This window comes from Nycticebus coucang, chromosome 18 (assembly GCF_027406575.1).
Source record: "Nycticebus coucang isolate mNycCou1 chromosome 18, mNycCou1.pri, whole genome shotgun sequence".
In the NCBI taxonomy this organism is placed as follows: domain Eukaryota; kingdom Metazoa; phylum Chordata; class Mammalia; order Primates; family Lorisidae; genus Nycticebus; species Nycticebus coucang.
In genome coordinates, this window is record NC_069797.1 from 42,367,609 (window position 1) to 42,395,104 (window position 27,496).

General features: G+C 39.9%; 1 protein-coding gene across 4 annotated transcripts in view; it reads right to left on the reverse strand.

Moving 5' to 3' along the window:
- The window catches only part of RPS6KB1 (ribosomal protein S6 kinase B1), a 59,576-nt gene that overhangs the window by 28,818 nt on the left and 3,262 nt on the right, over positions 1-27,496 (reverse strand). For all 4 annotated transcript variants that reach the window (XM_053568038.1, XM_053568036.1, XM_053568037.1 and 1 more), the window contains exons 2-5: positions 21,139-21,188; positions 19,320-19,440; positions 17,255-17,323; positions 1,677-1,824 (exon numbers count right to left, since the gene is read on the reverse strand). In XM_053568038.1, the coding sequence (XP_053424013.1) occupies positions 1,677-1,824; positions 17,255-17,323; positions 19,320-19,440; positions 21,139-21,188 (388 nt within the window). The remainder of the gene's footprint in view (positions 1-1,676; positions 1,825-17,254; positions 17,324-19,319; positions 19,441-21,138; positions 21,189-27,496) is intronic.

A 27,496-nucleotide genomic window follows, 5' to 3' on the forward strand; every position in this document is an offset into this window, starting at 1 on the left:
TTTTAGTGAGGCTCATCTTTCATATTTTATGAGCCCTTAAGAAAACTGAATTAACCTGGCAGTGGTCTTATAAAAAGTACAGCACAATTTAAGTACAAAAATAATGATAGTAAAGGGTTATATCCAAATGAATAATCCTAGAATCCACAAGCCCACAATGATGTAAATAAATGGATAAAATTAATTTTTGAAATGGGAGAAAGGAAAGCTCTTTGTTATAGTCCAAATGCCAAGTAATAAATGAAGGAAGCATGATAGAATAAGAAAAAATCACTTGGCAAATATCACAGGTAATTGTTACAGGCAAGAATCAACGGATGCCAAAACTGAATGTGAAAGCTTGATGAGAGATGAGATATTTAAATAATCTTAAAATATCTCTTCAAAAGATACAATACAAAAGAGAAACTTTACCAGGGGAAAAAAACAGCAGATACTATATTACAGGTATGACCGAAGTTAGCATCACTAGTAACAGGACAAAGATACCATGTACCTCTTGATCTGATGCACTGAGAAGGACACAAGGTCACTTTGATGGTCCTGCCAAAAACGCATGACATGAGCCTAATCTTAAGGAAACATCAGCTAAATTCAAATTGATGCATTATACAAAATAACCTGCCTGTATTCTTCAAAAATGTCAACATCACGAGAGACAAAAGAAGACTTAGGAACTGTTTCAGCTTAAAGGAAATTGAGGAAAGATATTACTGTATCAATGTTTATTTCCTATTTTTAATAATTTTAGTATCAAGATACTGTCATTGATTTTAGAAAATATACATTGAAGTTTTAGTGATGAATGGAAATCATGTAATACTCTCACACAGTTCAAAAAAAATTGTGTGCTTATATATGTGTATATATATATATATACACACACACATATATATGTAGAAGGATAAAACAAAAGAAATGTGGTGGAATGGTTGACATTTGGGGAATCTAGGTGAGGGGTACATGAAAACTCTTTTGTTTTTTGTATAAGTCCAAAATTATGTCAAAATAAAGGTATAAGAAAAAATGGCAATAGTCACAAAAATGTTGCTAAATTCTGCTTTCTATTCTATGTTGCAAGCTACTATGAAATCTGTTTCTCAGAAAACTCTAATATGTTTGTTTGCTAGAAATAGATTCAGTGATCTAGAAATGATATGGAGAACAAAAAGTTCCTAGGAAGTGATGGGCCTTGGAAAATGTTCCATAATAAACTGCATACCCTATAACCACTAAGAAAGATTACATTAAACTAAAAACTCTGTTTAAAAATAAAATTCCAAAAACACCCACTATCTTAAACACTACCCTGGATAAGTGTTTCTACTTTAGTTTAGAAAGAAATATTTTAATGGTTTATTTGCACTACAGTAGCTTACCCCAGCACAATCTGATGGCTCTGTATCAATTAGGTGTTTGTTGTTTTGTTAACGGAGGGATTACAAAGGGATCATGATAAAATTTCAGACAAGGAACAACTTAAACTTTAAAATTTCCTTTTTATTTGTCTGCAAATATAAATATTTGGTCACATCTGAATTCCTTACTTCAATGCACTTGTCAATTTAAGAACTATTTGATCACAATGGGAAAAAGCATTTTTCCACTGAAAAATAATGTTCTGACCCAGTTTCTGGAGCAAATGCAAATAATTACACCAAACTCTGTGTACTGACCACTGAGATACTCAAGGATGAGGTAGAGTTTTCCACCGGTCTGAAAGGCATAAATTAAATCCACAATGAAGGGATGCTTTACTTCCTCCAGAATATTCCGTTCTGCTTTTGTATGAGCTGTATCTTTAGCATTTCTTACTATCATTGCCTAAAGGGAAAGAGATGATCTATAAGAACAAAATAGTGAACATTTTTATTCTACAGTAACTGGAAAATCTATTTAGTGTTTATCTTGCCAATATTGAACTATTAATCATAGTTCCCATTAGAAACTGAGATGAGGTAATGGAAGACGTTCACTTTTTATACACATCTGCACTGGTTAAATTTATTTATTTTTTTGCAGTGAACATGTAAATAAAAACCTAAAGATGCTTTAAAAAAATCTGTAATTAGATCAAGTTTACTTGTGTAGTCACTAACTGTTGAGTATCTACCATGCTCCAGCCTCTGTGCCAACTAGAACTAATAGAAGGAATGCCCTATCCATAAAAGCCCAAAGTCTCAGGGAAAAAACACAAGTGAATGGAGGTAAGCAAAGGACACAATGAGTAAACAGAGGAACCTGGCAAGAAGTCTTCCTAGATGTGGTGGTATCCAAGCTGTATCTTGAAAGTTATTAAAATGACATATGGAAGGTTTAAAAAAGCATTCCAATGCCCAAGAGGTTAATAGAACAGAAAAGGTCTGGGGAATCTACAAGTGGTTCAGTATGGTTAGAAGTGGTTAGAAGTTAGGTTGCAGAAGTAGGTAGAGGCCAGGAAATTGAAGGCCTAGCATCTAGGGAAAGGTGTTAGAATCTTATCTCAGAGGCAAGGAAGAATGTGGAGATGAGTGAAATGAGAAAACTTTTGTCTTTAAGAAAGTCAATTCTAGTAGTAGTATGGGTAGAAATGAGACTAATTGGGAGGCTAATACACTAGTTTGCACTTGCTAACGAGATACAAGAAGAAATGGTGATACTCTTTTTTCTTCCTTAAATAAAAGCATAGATAATAGGGTCATTCAGTAACAGGGAAAGGAAAAAAAAAGATTTGAGAAAATGATGTACTGTTTTGGAGATGCTAACTCTATGTTCTAGGAAGTTACCCTGATGATATAATTCTAGTAATATGGAAAGCAAAATACAAGGTTATTAGTTACAGTATTATCTGTGAAACTGAAAAACGAGACAAACCTCATATGCTCACACACAGGAATATTGGCTGAAATCTATGAAATCTGCAAACTGTATAAAAGAAGCTATAACAGGAATAAAGAATATTTCTATGAAAGCAAAGTGCAAACGAGTATATGAGTACAGCAGCAAACACAGTATATTCTATTATGCTATCTTTTATGTACGAAAGGGGAAATGAGAATATGTGTAAGTATCTGCTTATATCTACAAAAATGAACACAACTAAGATAAAGCTAGAGCTAATGATAAAGGAGGGGTAAGAAAGGAAATAAGACTTTTGAGTATACTTTCTGAGTAAAGCCTTAATGATTTTATCATCAATGTTTTTCTCGCCTAAATCAATTATTACAATTATAAAAAACAGATTTTTATTTCTGAACCATAATAATGTTTTATACATTCCAAAAATAAAATGAAATCAAGGATGGGAAAATACAACTGAATATTTTAGCAATACATAATTATCACATTAATAACTTTACTACAGAAAAAGAAAGATATTTAGTTAACTTTAGACTGCACACCATTAGAGGCCTATATGTTAAGTACTGTGGCTCAGTGAGTAGGGCGCCAGCCCCATATGCCGAGGGTGGCGGGTTCAAACCCAGCCCCGGCCAAACTGCAACCAAAAAATAGCCGGGCGTTGTGGCGGGCGCCTGTAGTCCCAGCTGCTCGGGAGGCTGAGGCAAGAGAATTGCGTAAGCCCAAGGGTTAAGAGGTTGCTGTGAGCCGTGTGACGCCACGGCACTCTACCCGAGGGCGGTACAGTGAGACTCTGTCTCTACAAAAAAAAAAAAAAAAAAAAAAATTGCAAGAGAAATCCTAAGCTACACCTAGTCGGTTTGTAGCTGGTAGCAATATTGGTATTGTACAACTGAACAAATAAATACAATTACTGATACTGTTACCAGGGTTCTCACTGTGGAAAAAAGACGCAAAAATGCACTAAGAGAAGAAAAAGAACCCTGTGGAATTGGACTGGAATTAGGGTATCAATATGAAGCCACCATTTAAAACAAAAACTTGGGATGGCATTTGTAGCTCAGGGGGTAGGGCACCAGCCACATACACCAGGGCTGGCGGGTCCAAACGCGGACCGGGCCAGCTAAACCAACAATGGCAACAACAACAAAAAAATAGCTTGGTGTTGTGGCAGGCACCCATAGTCCCAGCTACTTGGGAGGCTGAGGCAAGAGAATCGCTTAAGCCCAGGAGATAGAGGTTGCTGTGAGCTTGTGATACCCCAGCACTCTACTGAGGGTGACATAATGAGACTGTTTCAAAAAAAAAAAAAAAAAATTATGGAGATACATTAAAAAGATGTAGAAGGGTGCTTATTTTTTTGTTTGTTTTACTAGAAAATATAGGTTTTTTCAGAATGTAAAAGCTTTTAATAGGGCTCTCTCTAGAAAAATTTGAGATAATTTGAGAACCAATGAATAATGATAGAAATGGATAACACACAGGAAAAGAAAGTTCATACTAATTCTTTTTTTTCTTAAGAGACAGGATCTTGGTATATTGCTCAAGCTATCTTCCTTCCTGAATTTCCTGAGTAGCTAGGACTACAGGTGTATACCACCACTGCAGCTGGCCCATACTGATTCTTTAAAAATAATTTTAAAACAGGGCATAGCAGGAGAATCGCCTAAGCCCAGGACTTGGAGGTTGCTGTGAGCTGTGTGACGCCACGGCACTCTACCGAGAGCAATAAAGTGAAACTCTGTCTCTACAAAAAATAAAAAACAAAACAAACAAACAAAAAGGGCATAAAAACTTCTTTATAGAAGAATGACAATGCAGAAAAAAATAGAAGTAGAAAAACCTCCATTTTAGAATCATTATTGTAATATTTGATTTGGGCAAGAAAAAAAACAGATGATAAAACCATTAAGTATAACATTATTATAGGACAAGATATTCACAGTTTTATCATTCCCTAGAACACGTCTTAATTATAAAAGGAAAAAGAATAGAATAACAGAAAAGAATAGAAAATAGGTGGACACCAGTTTTTTGTTTTTTTTTGTTTAAAGAGATAGGGTCTCGGCCAGGCGCAGCAGCTCATGTCTGTAATCCCAGCACTCTAGGGGGCCAAGGCAGGTGGATTGCTTGAGGTCAGGAATTTGAGACCAGCCTGAGCCAGAGCAAGACCCTGTTTCTTTTTTTTTTTTTTTTTGTAGAGACAGAGTCTCACTTTATGGCCCTCGGGTAGAGTGCTGTGGCCTCACACAGCTCACAGCAACCTCCAACTCCTGGGCTTAAGCGATTCTCTTGCCTCAGCCTCCCAAGTAGCTGGGACCACAGGCGCCTGCCACAACGCCCGGCTATTTTTTGGTTGCAGTTTGGCCGGGGCCAGGTTTGAACCCGCCACCCTCGGTATATGGGGCCGGCGCCTTACCGACTGAGCCACAGGCGCCGCCCAAGACCCTGTTTCTAAGGTAACAGCCAAGAATTATGGCAGGCACCTGTAGTCCCAGCTACTTGGGAGGCTGAGGCAAGAGAATCAGTTGGTTCCAAGAGTCTGAGGTTGCTGTGAGCTATGACACCAACATACTCTACCAAGGGTAACAAAGTGAGACAATCTCAAAAAAAAAAAAAAGGAGAGAGGGTTTCATTCTGTCACCTAGGCTGGAGCGCAGTTAACATGATCATGATGATCACTGTAACTTCAAACTCCTAGCCTCAGACCATCCTCCCACCTCAGCCTCCTGAGTAGCTTTGATTACAGGTACACACCACCACATCTGGCTAATTTTTTTGTTTTTAGTAGAGACGAAGTATCACTATGTTGTCCAGGTTGGTCTTGAACTACAAGCAATACTCCCACCTTGACCTCTCAAAGTGTTAGAATTACAGCTGTGAGCCCGGCCTGGACACCATCTTAATCAAGTGATCAAACTCTACTTCAGCAAATAATGTGACGAACATACTGTGCCTCCTGAGCCCGTGAACTAATAACACAGTGGTGCCTATGTAACTCTTGTGAGGTGTTTAACCTTTTTAAAATTTATATATTCATTAGGAAACAATGAAACCCAAATCAAGGAATATTCTGCAAAACAACTGGCCTAGACTCTTCAAAAAAAAAAAAAAAAAAAAAATGGCCAGGCATTGTGGCAGGTGCCTGTAGTCCCAGCTACTTGGGAGGCAGAGACAAGAGAATTGCTTGAGCCCAGGAGTTGGAGGTTGCTGTTAGCTGTGATGCCACAGCACTCTACCCAGGGTGACAGCTTGAGGCTCTGTCTCAAAAAAAAAACAGAACAGCCAAGCCAGGCATAGTGGCTTATGCCTGTAATTCTAACACTCTGGGAGGCCAAGGTGGCTGGGTTGCCTGAGCTCACGGGTTACAGACCAGCCTGAGGAAAAGGGAGAGCCTGTCTTTAAAAATAGCCAGGCGTTGTGACAGGCGCCTATAGTCCAGCTACTTGGGAGGCCGAGGCAATAGAATTGCTTAAGCCCAAAAGTTTGAAGTTGTTGTGAGCTATTATGCTACAGACTCTATGGAGGGTGACAAAGCAAGACTGTCTAAAAAAACAAAACAAAATAAAATAAAAACAGCTAAAAGCTATAAAGGATTATTATTATTATTTTTTTTTTTTGTAGAGACAGAGTCTCACTTTACTGCCCTCGGTAGAGTGCCGTGGCGTCACACGGCTCACAGCAACCTCCAGCTCTCGGGCTTATGTGATTCTCTTGCCTCAGCCTCCCGAGCAGCTGGGACTACAGGCGCCCGCCACAACACCCGGCTATTTTTTTGTTGTTGCAGTTTGGTCCGGGCTGGGTTTGAATCCACCACCCTCGGCATATGGGGCCGGCGCCCTACTCACTGAGCCACGGGCGCCGCCCATTATTATTATTTTTGAGACAGAGTCTCATTGTGTTGCTCCAAGCTAGAGTGGTGTGGCATCAGCCAAGCTCACAGCAACCTCAAACTCCTGGGCTAAAGTGATCTTCCTGCCTCAGCTTCTGTAGTTGGGACTACAGGTGCCCTCCACATTGCTCACCTAATTTTTTCTATTTTTAGTAGAGTTAGAGTCTTGCTATTGCTCAGGCTGGTCTTGAACTCCTGAGCTCAAGTGATCCTCCCACCTTGGCTTCTCAGAGTGCTAGGATTATAGGTGTGAGCCACTGTGCCTGGCCTACAATGATATTATTAAAATTTTTTTCTTTTTTGAGACAGAACCTTACTATGTCCCTCTCGGTACAGTGATGTGCTATTACAGCTCACAGCAACCTCCAACTCTTAGGCTTAAGCATTTTTCTTGCCTCATCCTTCCAAGTAGCTGGGACTACAGATACCTGCCACAATGTCTGGCTTTTTTTTTTTGTTATAGTTGTCGTTGTTTGGCAGGCCCAGGCTGGATATGAACGCGCTAGTTCCGGTGTATGTGGCTAGCGCCCTAGTGCCGAGCCTATAAAGTATATTATTAAGAGAACAGGAAGTATGAGTATGTGCTATGTATTAGAAAACAGTATTGATAAAAATAAAGAAAATAGTATTACATATCAATGTTAAACTCCAAAGTATGATAAATTATACTGTGGTTATATGTGAAAATGTCTTCATTCAGGAGATATATACCTGAAGAATTTAGGGATAAAGTGCTATAATTTTTTAAAACTAATTCTAAAATTGTACAGCATAACAACTTTAAATTAAAAATCTGAATTTACATAAATTACATATAGATATATGTGGGGGCAGGAGAAAGGGAGGGGCAGACAAATAAAACACATGGCAAAATGTTAACAACTGATATCATTTAACCATTCCTGCAACTCTTTGGAAGATATTAAAAAAAACCTCAAAAGTTTTGGGCAGCGCCTTGGCTCAGTGGGTAGGGCGCCGGCCCCATATACCGAGGGTGGTGGGTTCAAACCCCACCCCAGCCCCAGCCAAACTGCAACAAAAAAATAGTCCGGCGTTGTGGCAGGCGCCTGTAGTCCCAGCTACTCGGGAGGCTGAGGCAAGCGAATGCCTAAGCCCAGGATTTGGAGGTTGTTGTGAGCTGTGTGACACCACTGCACACTACTAAGGGCAATAAAGTGACACTCTGTCTCTACAAAAAAAAAAAAAAAAACACAAAACAAAACAAAAATACTCAAAAATTTTGAACTGCTCAGGAACCTGTGCACCACAGCTCATTGGTTAGTGCATCAGCTCTGCATACCAGCGGCAGAGGCCTGGGCCTGATTAGCAAAAAAGAAAAAAAAGAGGAAGTGACCTGGTCAGGAGATCTGAGTTTTTTAAATAAGTCTGAGAAGCCAAGACTAAGAAATAAGATGAAGAATTAGTAAATGAACTCATGGCAGCCAAGGAAAGCAGAGTTTCAAAATGTGATGGTCAATATCTTCAATGCAAAAGAGAAGTAATTAAGGATGAACTAAGAGGCTTGGCACCCATAGCACAGTGGTTACGGAGCCAGCCACATGCACTGAGGCTGGCGGTTTGAGCCTGGTCAGTCCAGGCCAGCTAAGCAACAATGATAACAACAACAACAAAAATAGCTGGTGTAATAGTGGGCGCCTGTAGTCCCAGCTACTTGGGAGGCTGAGGCAGCGAATTGCTTAAGCCTAAAAGTTAGAGGTTGCTGTGAGCTGTGACTCCATAGGACTCTACTGAGGATAACACGATGAGACTCTGTCTCAAAAAAAAAAAAAAAGAAAAATGGCCAGGCGTGGTGCCTCACGCCTATAGTCCCAGCGCTGTGGGAGGCCAAGGTGGGTGGATTGCCTGAGCTCAGAGGTTCCAGACCATTATGACCAGCAGTGAGCCAGAGTAAGACCCCGTCTCTACTGAATCAAAAACAGCAGGACAGAGCAGGGCCAGAGGAAGAAGAAAATGAACAAAAAAAAAAAAAGAGTACTTCAAATGAAGAAGAATGAACAAGCTGAAATTAAAAATTAAAAAAAATTAAAAATAAAAAAAGGATGAACTAAGAAAAGACCATTACATTCAGTAATTGGGAAGTTGCTGATGACTTACAGGATAGCAGTTTGACTGAAAAGGTACAGTCATGCTGGGCAGAGTAATGTGTATCTGTAGTCTCAGCTACTGAGGCTGACGTGGGAAGACTGCTTGAACCTAGGAGTTCAAGGTTGCAGCGTGCTATAACTGAGCCTATGAAGCAGGCAGTGTTTAGTCTAAATGACGTAGCAAGACTTGGTGTCTTAAAAAAATAGTCATAAGTCAAAATACAATGAATAATAATGATGATAAAGAATAAAATGGGCTGATACTACTATACTCTAGCCTGGGTAACAGAGCAACACCCTGCCTCCAAAAAATAAAAATTAAATATATAAATAAAACATGACAAGAAGAGATGGTAATGTGGACCCCACTTCTCAAGAAGTTCAGCTATGAAGAGGAAAGGAGGGTGATGGCTACGGGGAGACTTTGAGTGAAGGAAGTTTTTGTTTAGCTAAATATGACAGAGGCAAGAATATATTTAAAGAAAGAAAGAAATCAGAATAAAGGATGGAAAGAGGTGAGAGAGCAAAATCTCTGAATAGGCAGGCAGGGATGATTTCCAAAACACAGAAAAGAAAGTCTTAGAAAGGGAGGGGAACACATCAACACTGAGACTATAGAAAAGGATGTAAAGGCAGGTAAAAATGCAGAGTAACATGGTGTTGAGGTACAGACTAGAATGGAAGTTGAAGGAAATCACATCTGACAGCCTCAAATAGAAAGAGGCAGCTTAGACTAAAAGCAGTAGAGAGGCTGATGGAAAGACTCATAGAGAATGGAAGGATTTATCTAGACAGGTAGAAAAATACTTGGGGAGTATTTAGGGTCTAAACAGTTTTAGATCATATATTTCCCCAACAGTAATCTACAGGTTTGTGTGATTTCTGCCAGTAATGTTCAGAACCTGAGATACAGGAACAAAGGAGTCCTGACAAGTGAGCTGATTCAGATTAGAACTGTCCTGAACATAAGGTCAATAGGGTTAGCACCTGAATGAAGAGGCAGATTAGGCTGGATTCAGAAGAAAGTGAAATAAGAAGAGGGCTAAGAACTTGAGAAAGGACTGCAAGGTCAAAAAACTAAAGGCCTTAAGGTAAAAAACAAACAAACAAAAAAAAAAACAGGCATCGTGGAAATAAAGAAAATTAGAAGTGAAAAAGTTACTGTTGTATGAAAGCCTGATATTCCAGAGGTTGAGAATATAGTGATGAAGTGGAGGGAGGTGAAAGCTGTTGGAGCTGATATCATCAAGGAATTAGAAGGTTAGGCTATTCAACACAAAGACAGCGAAAACACCTGAACGACAAGACTTGTGCATGGGGGAAAAGACTGAACTACTTGTTGAAGTCTTCATAAATTTAAGGGAAAAACCGGGAGATGGTAAATTTAAGGTTTTCGAGTGGCTTAAACATCTGAGAAAGAGGTTTGACCAAAAGGTAGATGAGTAATTGTAAGAATAATTTTATCAGTTCTTCCTCCTGGATTACACAGTAAGTAAAGTGAGAGGCAGAGACTGCACTCGTCTCAAATGCTAAATCCTTGTACTTTGTATAATGCTCAGCACATCACAGGTTCTCAACTGGTTTAATAAAAGATGGAATGGAAATGGTATGGCCAATTTGTGACCCACAAGCCTTTGGCCAAAGTTCTGAAATTTATAATGCAAAGCAAACCAATGCCACTGGCAGTATTATTTTGCTTACAGAGTACATTTTTTTTGCAACTAGTAGAAAGACGGTTGTTCATAGTTTTTTCCTCAACATTCCACCACACAGCTACTCAAATGGGAACATTCCTATAAAAAGTAAACAGTCCCAAGAGAACTGATAAATCCAGACAGAGTGTCCAGCTACAAACAACTCACTTAAGATAGGGCACACCTGGTTCTACTCTGATTTCATCTTAATGACTAGAAAGTGGTATCCTCTTATCACATACTTGGATTAGAGGAGTTAGTTCTCTTTGCCTCCAGCATAATGAGATCAGAAGAAAGAAACTCAAGGGGAGCCTATAGTCATCTTATCTAGGAATTTAGTAATTAAAATCCTGGACCTAACCCTAGTAACTTCTTCACTTTATTACTTTTGCCGAGAGCTTGTTTTCAAGGATAGCAAGGAAAGACAGTGTCTGATCCTCTAGCCAGGCATGAGGAAATAAGACCCGAGAGTGGGAAATAATGGTAACCAAGCAAAAGGAGAGGCAAAATAGCTTAGCTCTTAGAAGCCCATGCTGAAAAATGAGGCCTGAAATTTACCAATAAACAAGTCAATGAATCTCCCAGTACTCCGCTCCCACCCACCGGGAGAGGGAAAAAAGCCAATATCCTCTGCTTTTCACAAAGATACCTGTGTCAAACATATATTTTATGCAAGGTATAATTATGGCTAATATGATCAACCCTGATTATCAGGCATAGATATGTAATATATTAAAAGGAATGAATTACTTAGAATCTTGACCAGTAAAAAAAAAGAATCTTGACCAGTAATTCTTTCAGTATTTCCAGAACTGGCACTATTATGCTGCTTTCAATTATATACCCAACGTGCTTTACAGTTAAAAAAAAAATAAATCTGGGGCGGCGCCTGTGGCTCAAGGAGTAGGGTGCCGGTCCCATATGCCGGAGGTGGTGGGTTCAAACCCAGCCCCGGCCAAAAAAAAAATTACATAAATCACTAATCTCAAATGATTCCAACAGGAAAGAAAGCCAGAAAGCAGATATTAATTCCAATTTACTGAAGCAGAAATAATGGTTGACAATACCTATATGGTTTAAGACCATTTCCAATACACTTGTGGTCACAGTATTTGTTCTTTGGCATTTACTATTTATTTATTTATTATCTCACTCCATTGCCCTGGTAGAATGCCATGGCATTCTCATAGCTCAAGCAACCTCAAGCTCTTGGGCTCAAGCCATCCACTTGCCTCAGTCTCCCCAAAAGCTGTAATTACAGGTGCCTGTCATGATGCCTGGCTATTTTTTTTTTTTTTTTGTAGAGACAGAGTCTCACTTTATCGCCCTGGGTAGAGTGCCGTGGCATCACACAGCTCACAGCAACCTCCAACTCCTGGTCTTAGGCGATTCTCTTGCCTCAGCCTCCTGAGTAGCTAGGACTACAGGCGCCCACCACAACGCCCGGCTATATTTTTTTGTTGCAGTTTGGCTGGGCCGGGTTTGAACCGGCCACCCTCGGTATATGGGGCTAGCGCCCTACTCACTGAGCCACAGGCACTGCCCCGATGCCTGGCTATTTTTATTTATTTATTTATTTATTAAACAGAGTCTCATTTGTTGCTCTCTTAGAGTGCCATGGCATTACAGCTCACAACAACTTCAAACTCTTGGGCTAAAGCAATTCTGTTGCCTCAGCCTCCCAAGTAACTGGGACTACAGGCGCGGGCCACAATGCCCAGTTATTTTTAGAGATGAGGTCTAGCTCTGGCTGAGGCCGATCTCGAACTCGTGAACTTAGGCAATCCACCCACCTTTGCCTCCCAGAGTGCTAGGATTATAGGCATGAGCTACCAGGCCTGCCCTTTTCTATTTTTTTCAGTAGAGATGGGGTCTTGCTCTTGCTCTTATACTCAGGTTGGTCCCAAACTCCTGAACTGAAGCAATCCACCTTCTTTGGTTTTTAAATTGAAGAGTCATTTGTTCCGCTAAATAAAAATTAACAAGAAGATAAGGACCAAAGTATTACAAATCTTGTAATTTTTTTAAAAGTCATTTTTATTACCTTTTAGAGTAGTTCTTTCCTGTAATCCCAGCACTCTGGGAGGCCGAGGTGGGTGGACTGCCTGAACTCACGAGTTTAAGACCAGCCTGAGCTAGAGCGAGATCCCATCTCTAAAAAAAAAATAGTGGGGTGTTGTGGCGGGTGCCTGTAGTCCCAGCTACTTGGCAGGCTGAGGCAAGAGAATCACTTAAGCCCAAGAGTTTGAGGTTGCTGTGAGCTATGACACCACAGCACTCTACTGAGTACAACAAAGTGAGACTCTGTTTCAAAAAAAAAAAAAAAAAAAAAAAAGACAGTGGAATCTTTTCAGAAATCAATCCCAAACAAGTACAAGAAACTGAAAAAGGGCAGTGCTTGTGGCTCAGTGAGTAGGGCGCCTGCCCCATATACCGGAGGTGGCGGGTTCAAACCCAGCCCCGGCCAAACTGCAACAAAAAAATAGCTGGGCATTGTGGTGGGCACCTGTAGTACCAGCTACTCAGGAGGCTGAGGCAAGAGAATCGCTTAAGCCCAGGAGTTGGAGGTTGCTATGAGTTGTGTGATGCCCCGGCACTTTACCGAGAACGATAAAGTGAGACTCTGTTTCTACAAAAAAAGAAAGAAAGAAAGAAAGAAACTGAAAACACATAATTCACCTTCAGTAAAAGCAGTAAATACATGGAACCCCACACTCAAAAGATAAAGATACAGTGGGTTTGATAAAGCACTGGTCTATGACTTAGGAGAGTGGGGTGAGATCAAACTCAAGTGGTTACAAAGAGGAATAAAACAAAGTAAGTTGATTCCATCTATGGAATGGCAAAATTAAAAAATTAAGGGGAAATATTTTTTAAAAAGGAAATGAAAGTCCAGGTTCCGGGGCTCACATCTATAATCCTAGCACTCTGGAAAGCCGAGGCAGGTGGATCCTGAGCTCACAAGTTCAAGACCATACTGAACAAGAGCCAGACCCTGTCACTACTAAAAACAGAAAAACTAGCTGGGTGTTATGGCAGATGCCTGTAGTCCTAGCTACTTGAGAGGCTAAGGCAAGAGAATTGCCTGAGCCCAAGAGTTTGAGGTTGCTGTGAGCTATGACATCATGACATTTTACCCAGAGCAACCGAGTAAGACTCTGTCTCAAAAAAAAAAAAAAAAAAAAAAAGAAGGAAATTAAAGTTAGAGGACTCAGAGAGACTGTAGAAAGTAGAGGGCTAAAAATAGGAGGGAGAGTATCAGAAAGCCTGTATAAAGAATAGATAGACCAAAAAAAATTCCCATCTCTACACTAAGTCAAAGAACTAACCCAAGAAGAGGCATAGTCTCTAGGAAAAAAAAAAGTGAAGGATTAGATATACAGAGAGAGTACTAAAGTAAAAACTCAACTTTACACGTTGAAAGGTAATATCTCTATCCACTCTCTCATCCAGCTCCAGAAAGCTTTTTCCAGGCAATACAATGGAGGCTTTTTTCTAACACCAAATGATCCACTAGACCTCTAGAAAGAGGATCTAGAGGTAATATTACTTGGAAGTTCTTGGTTAACTGCCAGTTTACCATTTGACTGCCCTACAGAGAGAAGCCTACATATGTAGAACTTCTCACCAGCTTTTCAGAGTTCCACTCTTAAATATGAATAAAGGACATCTGACAGCTAAAGAAGGCCTCCTTAGAGACTAACGCAGAAAAGACTAAATGAAAAGTCAAAGAATAGAGAAATTCAAAAAAGAGATGATGCATGGAACAAAGAACATTTCAAAGAATTATAATTAAAACCCTCAGAGGGATAAGAGAAAATATTGTACTTATACAACAGGGTACTATAAAAAGTGAAAGCCAAAAAAATAAAAAAAATAAAAAAAGTGAAAGCCACAGAAAGAGCTCTCGGGAACCACAAATAGCCTTAAAAACACACTGTAGACTGAGAGCAGTGGCTCACGTCTGTAATCCTAGCACTCTGGGAGGCTGAGGTGGGTGGATTGCTTAAGCTTGAGAGTTTAAGACAGACTAAGCAAGAGCAAGACCCCATCTCTACTGAAAACAGAAAAACTAGCTGGGCATCTGCGGTAGGCTTCTGAAACTGAGGCAACAGAATTGTTTGAGCCCAAGAGTTTGAGGGTATGGTGAGCTATGATGATGCCACATCCCTCTACCCAGGGCAAGAATAAGACTGTATCTATTATTAAAAAACAAAAGAAAGAAAGAAAAAAAAGATTCTGTGAAAGATGGTAAATAAGACAAGGAAATGGACAAATGAAAGATTTAAAAAAAATTAGAGATCAGTTCAGAAGGTCCAACAACTGACTAATAGCAATTCCGAGATGAGAAAACAGTAGGAGAAGGAAATTATCAAAGAAATCTTATAAGAAAATTTCCTAGAACTGAAAGTCTGAAGCTTTAAGATTAAAAGATTAAAAATACATTAAGAGTCAAGACCAGGCACACCTGCAATCCAAGCATTCTGGGAGGCTGAGGCAGGTGGATTGCTTGAGTTCAGGAGTTCAAGAGTAGTCTAAACAAAAGCAAGACCTCATCTCTACTAAAATTAGAAAAATAGCTGAGCATTGTGGCAAGTACCTATAGTCTCAGCTACTTGAGTGGCTGAGGCAGAAGGATCATGTGAGCCCAGGAGTTTGAGGGTGCTGTGAGCTAGGCTGAGGCCATAACATTCTAGCATGGGCAACAGAGTGAGACTCTAAATAAATAAAACTCAAAGCTAGACATATCACTATAAAAATCTAGAATATCTGGCTGGGCACCTGCCAGCCACATACACCAAGGCTGGCAGGTTCAAACCTGGCCTGGGCCAGCTAAACAACAATGGCAACAACAACAATAAAACAGTCCGGTGTTGTGGCAGGAGGCTGTAGTCCCAGCTACTTGGGAGGCTGAGGCAAGAGAATCACTTAAGCCCAAGACTCTGAGGTTGCTCTGAGTGATACCATGGCACTCTACTGAGGGCGACAGAGTGGGACTCTGTCTCAGAAAAAAAAAAGAAAAAATCTAGAATATTAGGAAGAAAGAGAAAATCTCAAATATTTTCAAAGAAAAATATGCCCTTATAGGGCGGCGCCTGTGGCTCAAGGAGTAGGGTGCCGGTCCCATATGCCGGAGGTGGTGGGTTCAAACCCAGCCCCGGCCAAAAAAAAAAAAAAAAACCACAAAAATATGCCCTTATAAAGGATCAGGAATCAGAATGGCCAGGGATTTCCCAAAAGAAACTCTCGAATATAGAGGAAAAAGGAGCAAAATTCTGAGTGAAAATTATTTTCAACTTCAAAACTATACCCAAACGATCAAACAAGTATAAAGGTAAGTAAATTCTGAAATAATGCAATATTTTCTTAAAAATTTACCTTCATGTACCTTTTCTCAGAAGTCACTAGTAGTCACCAAAATAAGAACAAAGGTGTAAATTAAGAAAAATGAAGATATGGGATCCAGAAAACAAAAGAATCCATCATTGAAGGAGCTAAAGAATTCCAAGAACTGTCTCAATGCCCATAGCTCAGTAGTTAGGGCGCTGACCACATGCACTGGGGCTGGTGGTTCAAACTTGGCCCAGGCCTGCTAAACAATAATGACAACAATAATAAAAAAATAGCCGGGCATTGGGGTGGGCACCTGTAATCTCAGCTACTTGGGAGACTGAGGCAAGAGAATTGATTAAGTCCAAGAGTTTGAGGCTGTTATAAGCTGTGACACCACAGCACTCTACAGAGAGAAACATAGTGAGATTCTGTCTCAAAAAAAAAAAAAAAAAATTCCAAGGATTATGGTAAAGGGAGGGTCTAGTAATGACAGTTATGCCTAGAGAACTATCCAGTCTAGAGATCGAAAGTTAGAAAGTTAGTACAGAAATGCCTCTGGGAAAATAAATAGAACTGATGGATTCAGTCTGACCAAGAACATTAGATTAAAAGGTGTTTTACAGTTGTTGGAAGGTATAAGAGAACAAGAGTAGATTCAAAGAAAGCAAAACAATTAGATGATGAGAAGAAAGGGAGGAGACATAAATGAGATTAAAATCCTTAACTATCATAATACATGTAGAAAGTTAAGACGTAATGCTAAAACTGCTGAATTAAAAGACTGCAGTACACGCTTATTTCTTAGAAATGTGAAGACCAGAAACAGCTAAAACAGTTATCTCAGAGATGAACAGATTCTACCCTAAGCAGAAATATAATACGAATAACAATGAAACATATCCGACATTCTAAAAGGAATTATAATTGCATTAGAAATTTTTTTTAAAGAGATGGTGGCTCTCCTAGCACTCTGGGAGGCCAAGGTGGATGGACTACCTGAGTAAGAGCGAGACCGTGTCTCTAAAAATAGTCGGGCATTGCGGCAGGTACCTGTAGTCCCAGCTATTTGGGAGGCTGAGGCGAGAGAACCACTTGAGCCCAGGAGTTTGAGGTTGCTGCAACCTGTGACGCCATGGCACTCTGAGGGCAACAAAGTGAGACTCGGTGTCAAGAAAAAAAAGAGATGGTGGCTCATTATTTTGGCCAAGGTGGCATTAAACTCCTGAGGGCAAGTGATCCTCTGTATCAACCTCCTAAGTAACAAGGAGTACGGTCACATGCCACTGTGCCTTGCTTGAAACATAATTTTCTGACCAAGAATTTTAGCCCAAACTTTTATAGCAATTAAGAATACAGTGTGGTGAAAAAAACAAAGGTGGTCGGGGAATCACCTTTTTAAGCACCTTCATGGCAAATATTTTCCCAGTATTTGCTCCTGTTACTTTTCGTACTTGAAAAACCTGAATAAAAAAATAAGTGTATGTTATTAAAAGCCAGACTACGTTAGTCATAGTCCCTTAATTCCTATTTATAGGAAGGAAACAATACGGCACTTTATATTCTTGTAAAAACTATTATAATATCATGAAGGATTGCTTGCAAAAATGATCAGCTAAAGGAGCAAACCACAGTAAAGATTTACTAGTGACATCTTTTAAACATGAGATTTTCCTATTCGTTCTATTGACAAAGTTGGGCAATGACCATCTGAAAATGAGCATTTCCTATTACTTTGTATATAAAATACTAATTTACTTAGAATGAGCAACACTCTGGGTTTTTAGAAGTATAACAGCAAACTTAAAAATTGTAAAATATTTAATAAATTTCTTCCAGTGGTGCCACTGTTCTTGCTTCACATCAACTACACAATAATAGCTGATAGGAAATTACCTGTACTTTAAAATGTCTAGTTATCATAGTTGGCCCTCAGAATCCAGCAATTCTTTAGCCGCAGATTCAACCAACCACAGACAAAAATATTTTGGGAAAAAACAATAAAAACTATATAAGAATTTTAAAAATACGTAAAGTACAGGATAACAACTATTTACACAGCACTTACATTGTACCAAATATTAGGTATAAATAATTTAGAGATAATTTAAAAGTATCATCTTTCAAATCGGGGAGGATGTGCATAGGTTACATGCAAACACTATACCATTTTAGGTAAGGCGCTGGAGCATCTGCAGATTTTCAGTATCTGCAAGGGTCCTGGAATCAATCCTTCTCCACCTCTTGCAGATACTGAACAGACAACTGTAAACATTTTTATGTAACAGTTAAAATGTGAGATTTAAAGTGCATGTGTTATACATGGAGGATGACTAGACTACATTAGAATGTGTCTTCAAGCATAAAAATGAACTACCAACATTGTGCTTTGCAAAAATTAATGTCACACAATAGTATAAGCAGTTCTTTAACTTTAATTGAGTTATCTAATTTCTGTCTTTTGACAGAGAATGGCTTGGTGTAAGTTTTCTTGGGTAGAATTTGTAAAAGTGAGGTCTTAAGTTAGAAAGCATGGGCAAAAATGTGAAACTAGGAAGTTTTCTTCTCCTTTTTTATATTTGTTAAGCTTTCTAATTCTACTGCTCCAAAGTACTGCAGTACTTTGACACTGCAAGTCAAAGAAAACTAACTCACATTAAGGTCTCAGGGACAGATAACAATTTAAAGTGCCATGCCCTTTGAAAATAAAGAGTAGTTTGTTGTTAAAAAGGATGCGATTTTTGGGCGGCACCTGTGGCTCAGTGAGTAGGGCGCCAGCCCCATATGCCGAGGGTGGCGGGTTCAAACCCAGACCCGGCCAAACTGCAACAAAAAAATAGCCGGGCATTGTGGTGGGCGCCTGTAGTCCCAGCTGCTCGGGAGGCTGAGGCAAGAGAATCGCGTAAGCCCAAGAGTTAGAGGTTGCTGTGAGCCGTGTGACGCCACGGCACTCTACCGGAGGGCGGTACAGTGAGACTGTCTCTACAAAAAAAAAAAAAAGGATGCGATTTTTAACCAAAGGAAAGCGTGGATCCTCTAATAACAAACTCTGCCTGGCATGGTGGCCTATTTATTTATTCAACAAATACTGAGAAGGCAGTCCCTGGCTTACAAAGAAGATTGGTTCTACAGGTTTGTTCTTAAGTTGAATTTATATATAAGTTGGAACAGGTAAATTTACCTATTACCTGTAATACCCTCTATTTGTAAGCAAGTCATATGCCAGTCAGATGTTTGTAACTTGGGGATTTACTTAAGTGCTGGGCTTTTACATGTGTGGTGGTATGAAGAGGAGGAAAAATTGAACTTTTGCACATCCTTCAAATTATACCGGTAAGTAGTCATAGTCATATCCTTTGCTGATGGCTAACAAAGTTTGAAGATGACTGCTAGAATCAGGGTATAAAAATTAATCTATCCAAGACAGATAATAGCTCTCATTTCAAAAATACTTCCTACCTTTCCATAACCCCCTTTACCAAGTACCCGAAGTAGTTCAAAACATTCTGGTCTGATTTTTTCTGGCCCTCTGTTCACACTAGTTTCTGAGATTTCAAATTTCTCACAATGTTCCATGCCACTATGAAGAAAAACAAAACCAAAAGTAAATTTGCAAAATGTTAAATTACTTTCAACATACTGTTAAGAAAGAGAAATGCAATCTAAAACATTAAATTACCTTCAGCAGACTGTTAAGAAAGAGAAGAAAAAAGTACATGACAGCAAATTTAACATCTGTTCTCTAAATAAACTGATGATTCAATAACATGGAAAGTCAAGATTAGGTGGTCTGATAATTACCTGCTTGTTCACTGAATGTGCTATTTATTTTTTCACAAGCTAAGGTAAACTAGAACAAGTTTATAAAGTTGAGAAAGGAAAAATCTTCTAGTTATTCAAATTTACTTCATTCAAAATGTCAATGAAGTTAGATATTATAGCAAAAAATCTGTGATCTTTCTAAAACTACTCAATTAGTTCAAGTTTTTCTGCTACAAAAATTCTTGCTAATTAAATTTATCCATGCATCTTTCCACGTCTGGCTTTTTAAGTTATTAACTGATTTAAAGAACCCAAAATTATGCCTGCCATTCAAATCCTTTCTGCGTGTGCAGTCTACTTCTTACCCAGACTTTTTACTTGAGAGTACAGTACAGAGCAGATTAATCCCCACACTCACGTAATGAAGCTTGTCTAAAATGACTTAAGTCCATGTGAATCTCTGTTTGAATGATGTATTAAAGCAAAACAAGAGGTATCTGACTTTTAGGAGCATTTCTATAAAATTTTCAGTAAGAAAAAGTTACAAGTATGGTTTTCTTTTTCTTTTTTTGAGACAGAGTCTCACTATGTCACCCTTGGTAACGTGCCATGGCATCACAGCTCACAGCAACCTCCAACTCTTGGGCTTAAGCAATTCTCTTGCCTCAGCCTCCCAAGAAGCTGGGACTACAGGCGCCCACCACAATGCAGGGCTATTTTTTTGTTGGAGTTGTCATTGTTGTTTAGCTGGCCTGGGCTGGGTTAGAACCCACCAGTCTGGGTGTATGTGGCCAGCGCCCTACCCACTGAGCTAAGGTGCCGCCACAAGGGTGGTTTTCTATATTGAACTATTAATTCTTAATTGACTCAGTCTCATTCACTGTACTCTGAATTTGGATAACTAATTTTTTTTTTTTTTTTTTGGCTGGGGCTGGGTTTGAACCCGCCACCTCCGGCATATGGGACCGGCACCCTACCCCTTGAGCCACAGGCGCCGCCCATGGATAACTAATTTTTTCTTAAAATGTATACACAATCTCAGCTTAGCACCCGTAGCACTGTAGTTATGGTGTTAGCCACATACAAGGAGGCTGGCGGGTTTGAACCTGGCCCAGGCCAGCTAAAACAACAATGATAATTGCAACAAAAAAATAGCTAGGCATTGTGACGGGCGCCTGTAGTCCCAGCTACTTGGAAGGCTGAGGCAAGAGAATCGCTTAAGCCCAAGAGTTGGAAGTTGCTGTGAGCTGTGATACCATAGCTATACCAAAGATATACTCCCCAGGGGGGCATAGTGAGACTCTGTCTCAAAAAAAAAAAAAAAAATCTATACACCATCTCAAAACTCTGGATATCCTATTATATTGATCAGGTTTTAGTGCCAAACTCATAAACCAAGTCTATAAAAAAGACTACATATTTAAGAACAGGTTATTGGAATCACATGATAGCTAAAACTGAAACTGATATAACTTGTAAGAAACAACACAATGAAAATCTTTTCATATAAACTTACAGTTCATATGGTCCAACTCCCCCATGGTCCATGCTTTCATTTAACTGACCCTGAAAAATATGTTAAAGTTTTAGAAATAACTTCATAAACACACACACAAAAATTTTTTTTGAGACAGTCTCACTTTGTCGCCCTTGGTAGAGTGCCATGACATCACTGCTCACAGCAACCTCCAACTCTTGGGCTTAAGCATTCTCTTGCCTCAGCCTCCCAAGTAGCTGGGACTACAGGCTCCTGCCACAATGCCTGGCTTTTTTTGTTTGTTTGTTTAGCAGGCCTGGGCCGGTTGGAACCCACCTACCCCGGAGTATACAGCTGGCGCCCTAACCGCTAAGTGATGGGAGCCCAGCCCATAAACATAAAATTTAGAAGTTTAGTGTTTTACCTCATAACTGAAAGAGAATAAAAGAAAGAAACCAGCTTAAAAATTCTCTAATGGGTGGCGCCTGTAGCTCAGTGGGTAGGGTGCCTGCCACATACACTCAGGCTGGTGGGTTCAAACCCAGCCCAGGCCTACCAAACATCAATGACAATTGCAACAAAAAACACCTGGGCGTTGTGGTGGGTGCCTGTAGTCCCAGGGACTTGGGAAGCTGAGGCAAGAGAATTGCTTAAGCCCAAGAGTTTGAGCTCACAGCTCAACAGAGGTTGCTGTGAGCTGTGATGTCATAGCTCTCTAACCAGGGTGACAGTGAGACTGAGACTGTCTCAAAAAAAAAAAAAAAAAAAAAGAAAGAAAAAATAAGAAAAATAAGAAAACGTCTAAATTTAAATAACAGGCAAACACGGTAAAGAACAAAACAAGCACACAAACAATACTATGGGGATTTCATTTTTAATTTTATATCACAACTAAACTAGAGAGGCTATTCACCAATAATCTAAAAACGAAACCAAGTGATTCTTTCTTCAAAATTTACATTTTTTTTTAAATCTGAGTATTATGAAACTAAAGGCACTACATTCTAAGTATGATTTAATCAATCAAATGCTTTACATGAAGTGCTGGTATGACACGCTTCTGATAGAGGCTAACATAATGCTATGAAGTAAGCCTACAGTAATGACAACAAGTCTAATATACGTAGTGTACGATATGGCAGATAAAGGCAAAATAATTAAGCAATACTCTCAAATAGTTAAAAGTCAAGCTGGCTGGGCTTGGCGCCCATAGCTCAGTGGTTGGGGCACACCAGGGCTGGTGGGTTTGAACCTGGCCTGGGCCTGCTAAACAACAATGACAACTGCAACAAAAAAAATAGCTGGGCATTGTGGTGGGCACCTGTAATCCCAGCTACTTGAGAGGCTGAGGCAAGAGAATGCCTTCAGCCCAAGAGTTTAAGGTCGCCGTGAGCTGTGACACCATGGCACTCTACCCAGGGTGACATAGTGAGACTCTGTCTCCAAAAAAAAAGAACTCATGCTGGCTGAACATTTATTTTGACCATAGAATAAATGAATGCAAAATTCAATTAACCTTCTTTATACTAGTAATGAACATCCTCCAAAATGAAATCAAGATAACAATTCCATTCACAATAGCATAAACAAGAATAGGTTAGAAAAAAATTAACAAAAGCATAAGACTTATACACTGAAAAACTATAAAATCTTGATAAAAAAATTAAAGAACTAAAAAACTGGAAAGACATTCCATGTTGATGGAGTGGAAGAATTATTGTTTAAATGACAATACCAACCAAACTGATCTACAGATTTAACTGAATCCTTTCAAAATCCCATGTTCCTTTCTTGGGAAAATTGACAAGCTGATCCTAAAATTCATATACAAATGCAAATGATCCAAATAGCCAATATATTCATGAAAAAGAACACAGTCAGAGGACAGATACTTCCCAATTTCAAAATTTATGACAAAGCTACAGCAATCAAGACAGGGTACTGACATAAGGAAAGACATATAGATCAATGGAACAGAACTGAGAATCCAGAACTAAACTCTTATGGCCAACTAATTCTCAATAAAAATGCCAAAAATATTTAATAGCAAAAAAAACAGACAATAAGTGGTGCTAGCACAATTACATATCTACATGCAAAAAGAAAATTAATTTGGGGCCAGCGCGATGGCTCACACCTGTAATCCTAGCACTGTGGGAGGCCAAGGCAGTTGGATTGCCTGAGCTCATGAGTTTGAGACCAGTCTGAGGCAGAGTGAGACCTCGTCTCTAGAAAGAAAAAAGTAGCTAGGAGTTGTGGCAGGTCCCTGTAGTCCCCAGCTACCTGGGAGGCTGAGGCAAGAGAATCGCTTGCCTTGGGTACTTGTCAGTACCCCAAGAGTTTGAGGTTGCTGTGAGCTGTAATGCCATGGCACTCTTAACCAGCTGTAATGCCATGGCACTCTAACCAGGGCGACAAAGGGAGACTCTGTCTCAAAAAAAAAAAAAAAAGGCCAAGCGAGGTGGCTCACACCTGCAATCCCAGCACTCTGGGAGGCTGAGGCAGGTGGACTGTTTAACACAAGTTCGAGACCAGCCCAAGCCAGAGAGAAACCCTGTCTCTAAAAATAGCCGGGTGTTGTGGTGGACGCCTATACTCCCAGCTACTCGGGAGGCTGAGGTAAGAGAATAGCTTGAGCCCAAGAGTTTGAGTTTGGATCATTTGCATTTGTATATGAATTTTAGGATCGGCTTGTCAATTTTTCCAAGAAAAGTTTGAGGTATGATGTTACAGCACTCTACTGGGAGGCAAGAAAGTGAGCCTCTATTTCAAAAAAGAAACAAAAAAATTAATTTGGATCTCTACTTCATATCATGCACAAAAATTAACTCGAAATGGAGCAAATAATAAGTGTCCAACCTGTTTTCTTCTCTGCTATAGATTGGAATAATTTGCGTTGGGCCACACATTAAATACACAAACGCTAACAAAAGCTGGTGACCAAAAAAAGTCCAGGAATGCTTTTTTGAGATATGACACCACAGATAAGCAAAATAAGCCTCAAATAATTAGCATGTGGCATGTAGGCAGCAGGCTAGACATCCCTGACCTAAGTGTATCAGCTAAAACTAGAAAACTCTCCAAAGAAACACAGGCGGGAGTGAAACTTCAATGATCTTGGGAAAGGCAATAATTTATTTTTTCTTCCTTTTTATTTATTTATTTTTTGAGACAGAGTCTCATTATGTCACCCTCGGTAGAGTGCCAGGGCATCACAGCTCACAGCAACCTCAAACTCTTGAGTTTAAGTGATTCTCCTGCCTCAGCCTCCCAACTAGCTGGGACTATACAGGCGCCCGCAATGCCCAGCTATTTTTTTGTTGCAGTTGTCACTGCAATTTAGCTGGCCTGGGGTAGATTTGAATCTGCCAACCTCGGTGCATGTGGCCAGTGCTGTAATCACTTTGCTATGGGTGCTGAGCCAGCCAATTTTAATGTTTTTTAGAGACAGGGTCTCACTCTGTCACCCCAGCTGGAGTCTAATGGCATGATCCTAGCTCACTACAGCCCCAAACTCCTTCTGGCTCAGCCTCCTGAATAGGTGGGTCTATAGGCCTGTGCCACTATACTTGTAATATTTAATTATTTTTTGGGGGCGGCGCCTGTGGCTCAAGGAGTAGGGCGCTGGTCCCATATGCTGGAGTTGGTGGGTTCAAACCCAGCCCCGGCCAAAAAATCACAAAAAAAAAAAAATTATTTTTTTGGAGGAAGAGGGTCTTGCCCTTGCTCAGGTTGGTCTCAAACTACTGGCCTCAAGCAATCCTCTTGCCTTGGCCTCCCAAAGTCCTAGATCACAGGAATGAGCCACTGTGCTTAGCCAAATAACCCAATTTAAAAAAAGGGACTAGGATCTGAGTATTTTTCCAAAGACAGTAAGTACATGAAAAGATGTTCAACACCATTAGTCCTTAGGGAAATGCAAACCCAAACCACACTAAGATACCACTTAGGATGGTTATAATCAAAAGAAAAGTCAGTTTGGCAAATGTAGAGAAATCAGAATCCTCAGACACTGCTGGTGGGAATGTAAAATGGCGTGTTTTGGAAAACAGTTTGACGGTCTTTTAAAACGATAAACATACACTTACCATATGATCCAAGAAATCTACTCCTAGGTATGTATTCAAAAGAAATAAAAATACACATTCCACAAAGACCCAGGCACAAATATTCATAAAGGTTTTATTCAAGTGGATAGGCACAGTGGCTAATGCCTGTAATCCTAGCATTCACTCTAGGAGTCTGAGGCAAATGGACTTCCAGAGCTCAGGGTTCAAGACCATCCCAGCCTAAGCAAGAGGGAGACCTTGTCTCTACAAAAAAATTAGAAAAACTAGCCGGGCAACATGGTGGGTGCCTTTTGGGCCACTCGGGAGGCTCAGGCTTAAGAATGAGGTTGCTGTGAGCTACAATGATGCCACAGCACTCTACCCAGGGTGACAGAGTGATACTGTCCCCCAAAGACACCCCCCTCCAAAGCTTTGCACAACCCAAAGGAATATCTAAAAGAACAACTCAAATGAACATCAACTTGAAGAGATAAACAAAATGCAGTTTATCCATACAGTGGAATACTACTGGGCCCTAAACAGAAACATGCTACTGATACATGTTAAAATCATATTTTGATTCTCAAAAACATTTAATGTTAGCTGGACACAGAAGACGCAGCCTGAGCAAGAGCAAGACCTTGTCTCTACTAAAAAATAGAAAAACTAGTTAGGCATCAAGACAGTCGCCTGTAGTCTTAGCTTTTGGGAAGGCTGAGGCAGAAGGAACTTTTGAGCCCAAGAGAGTTGCTGTGAGCCAAGATGATGCCATAGCACTCTACCCAGGGTGAAAGGGAGACTGTCTCGGAAAAAAAAAAATTCATTGCAAAATTTTACAAAGAGCTGGCCAACATGAAGAGAATATTTTGTAAAATTCTGTAATGAATATTTTGTAAATAAAGGTACATTTAGCTGGGCGGTGCCTGTGGCTCAGTGAGTAGGGCGCCGGCCCCATATGCCAAGGGTGGCGGGTTCAAACCCAGTCCCATCCAAACTGCAACCAAAAAATAGCCGGGCATTGTGGCGGGTGCCTGTAGTCCCAGCTGCTCCGGAGGCTGAGGCAGGAGAATCGCGTAAGACCAAGAGTTAGAGGTTGCTGTGAGCTGTGTGATGTCATGTCACTCTACCCGAGGGTGGTACAGTGGGACTCTGTCTCAAAAAAAAAAAAAAAAAAAAAAGGTACATTTAGCTACAAGTTCCCATCTTCCCTGTGTATGGCAATTTTAGAGGTGAACTTTGGGATACACTGTATTTTAAAATTCACTAAATTGCAAAAGCAAAACTTAGCAGCAGAAATTTAGTTATTGATATAACATACAGCTTTAAATGAGTGTTCTTGACTATAGTCTATGAACTCTTTCCGTTTTTTTTTTTTTTGTAGAGACAGAGTCTCACTTTATGGCCCTCGGTAGAGTGCCGTGGCCTCACACAGCTCACAGCAACCTCCAATTCCTGGGCTTAAGCGATTCTCTTGCCTTAGCCTCCCGAGTAGCTGGGACTACAGGCGCCCGCCACAACGCCCGGCTATTTTTTGCAGTTTGGCCGGGGCCAGGTTTGAACCCGCCACCCTCGGCATATGGGGCTGGCGCCTTACTGACTGAGCCACAGGCGCCGCCCGAACTCTTTCCGTTTACACACAAAAGGATATCACTTAATTGAAAATAGGCTCTAAAAATTAGAAATCGTTAAGCAATCAATGTCAAAATTTTAGAATAATTCAAAAGACATTAAGAAAAAAAGCTCTCACCATTTCAACTGGATACAGTATCTTCTGTGTAGGGGAGGTGGGGGTGGTCATGGCTAGGTTTTTTATTTATTTTTTAATCTCTGTAGCTCTATATAATCACCTGTGATGGCTTCACTTTAAAGACAAAAGACTAAATTCTTTTAGATGTGATAAAACTGGTATTACCTAATTGTTTTTTTCTTTAATGTTAGCTTTATTTTATTCTAAATTAAAGACTACAGACTAGTTAAAGTAGAGCCATGACTTTGGAGCAGCCTCGCAAGATATGCCCTGTAGCTATGTTTCATTTCTGGAGCTAGCCAGGCCTGTATAGCCACCTGCATCTGTGTTTATAACTTCCTCCGGGTTACCTTCTAGAACAGAAGCATTAGAAGTACGAATCTTTCCTGCTACTAGTGTTGCCTTTAGAAAAGTCTCACACAAGAAGCATCAAGCTAACATTATAATACATACTGACAACTCTGTTTCACAGGAAACTCTATTCATAATTTTTTCTTCTGCCTATAATCATGTACCCACAGTGGGGATGTGCCTATGTCAGGAACTGACTCCACCAAATGGGTTTTTTTGTACATTTGTTTAAGCAGGATAACAGAGCATG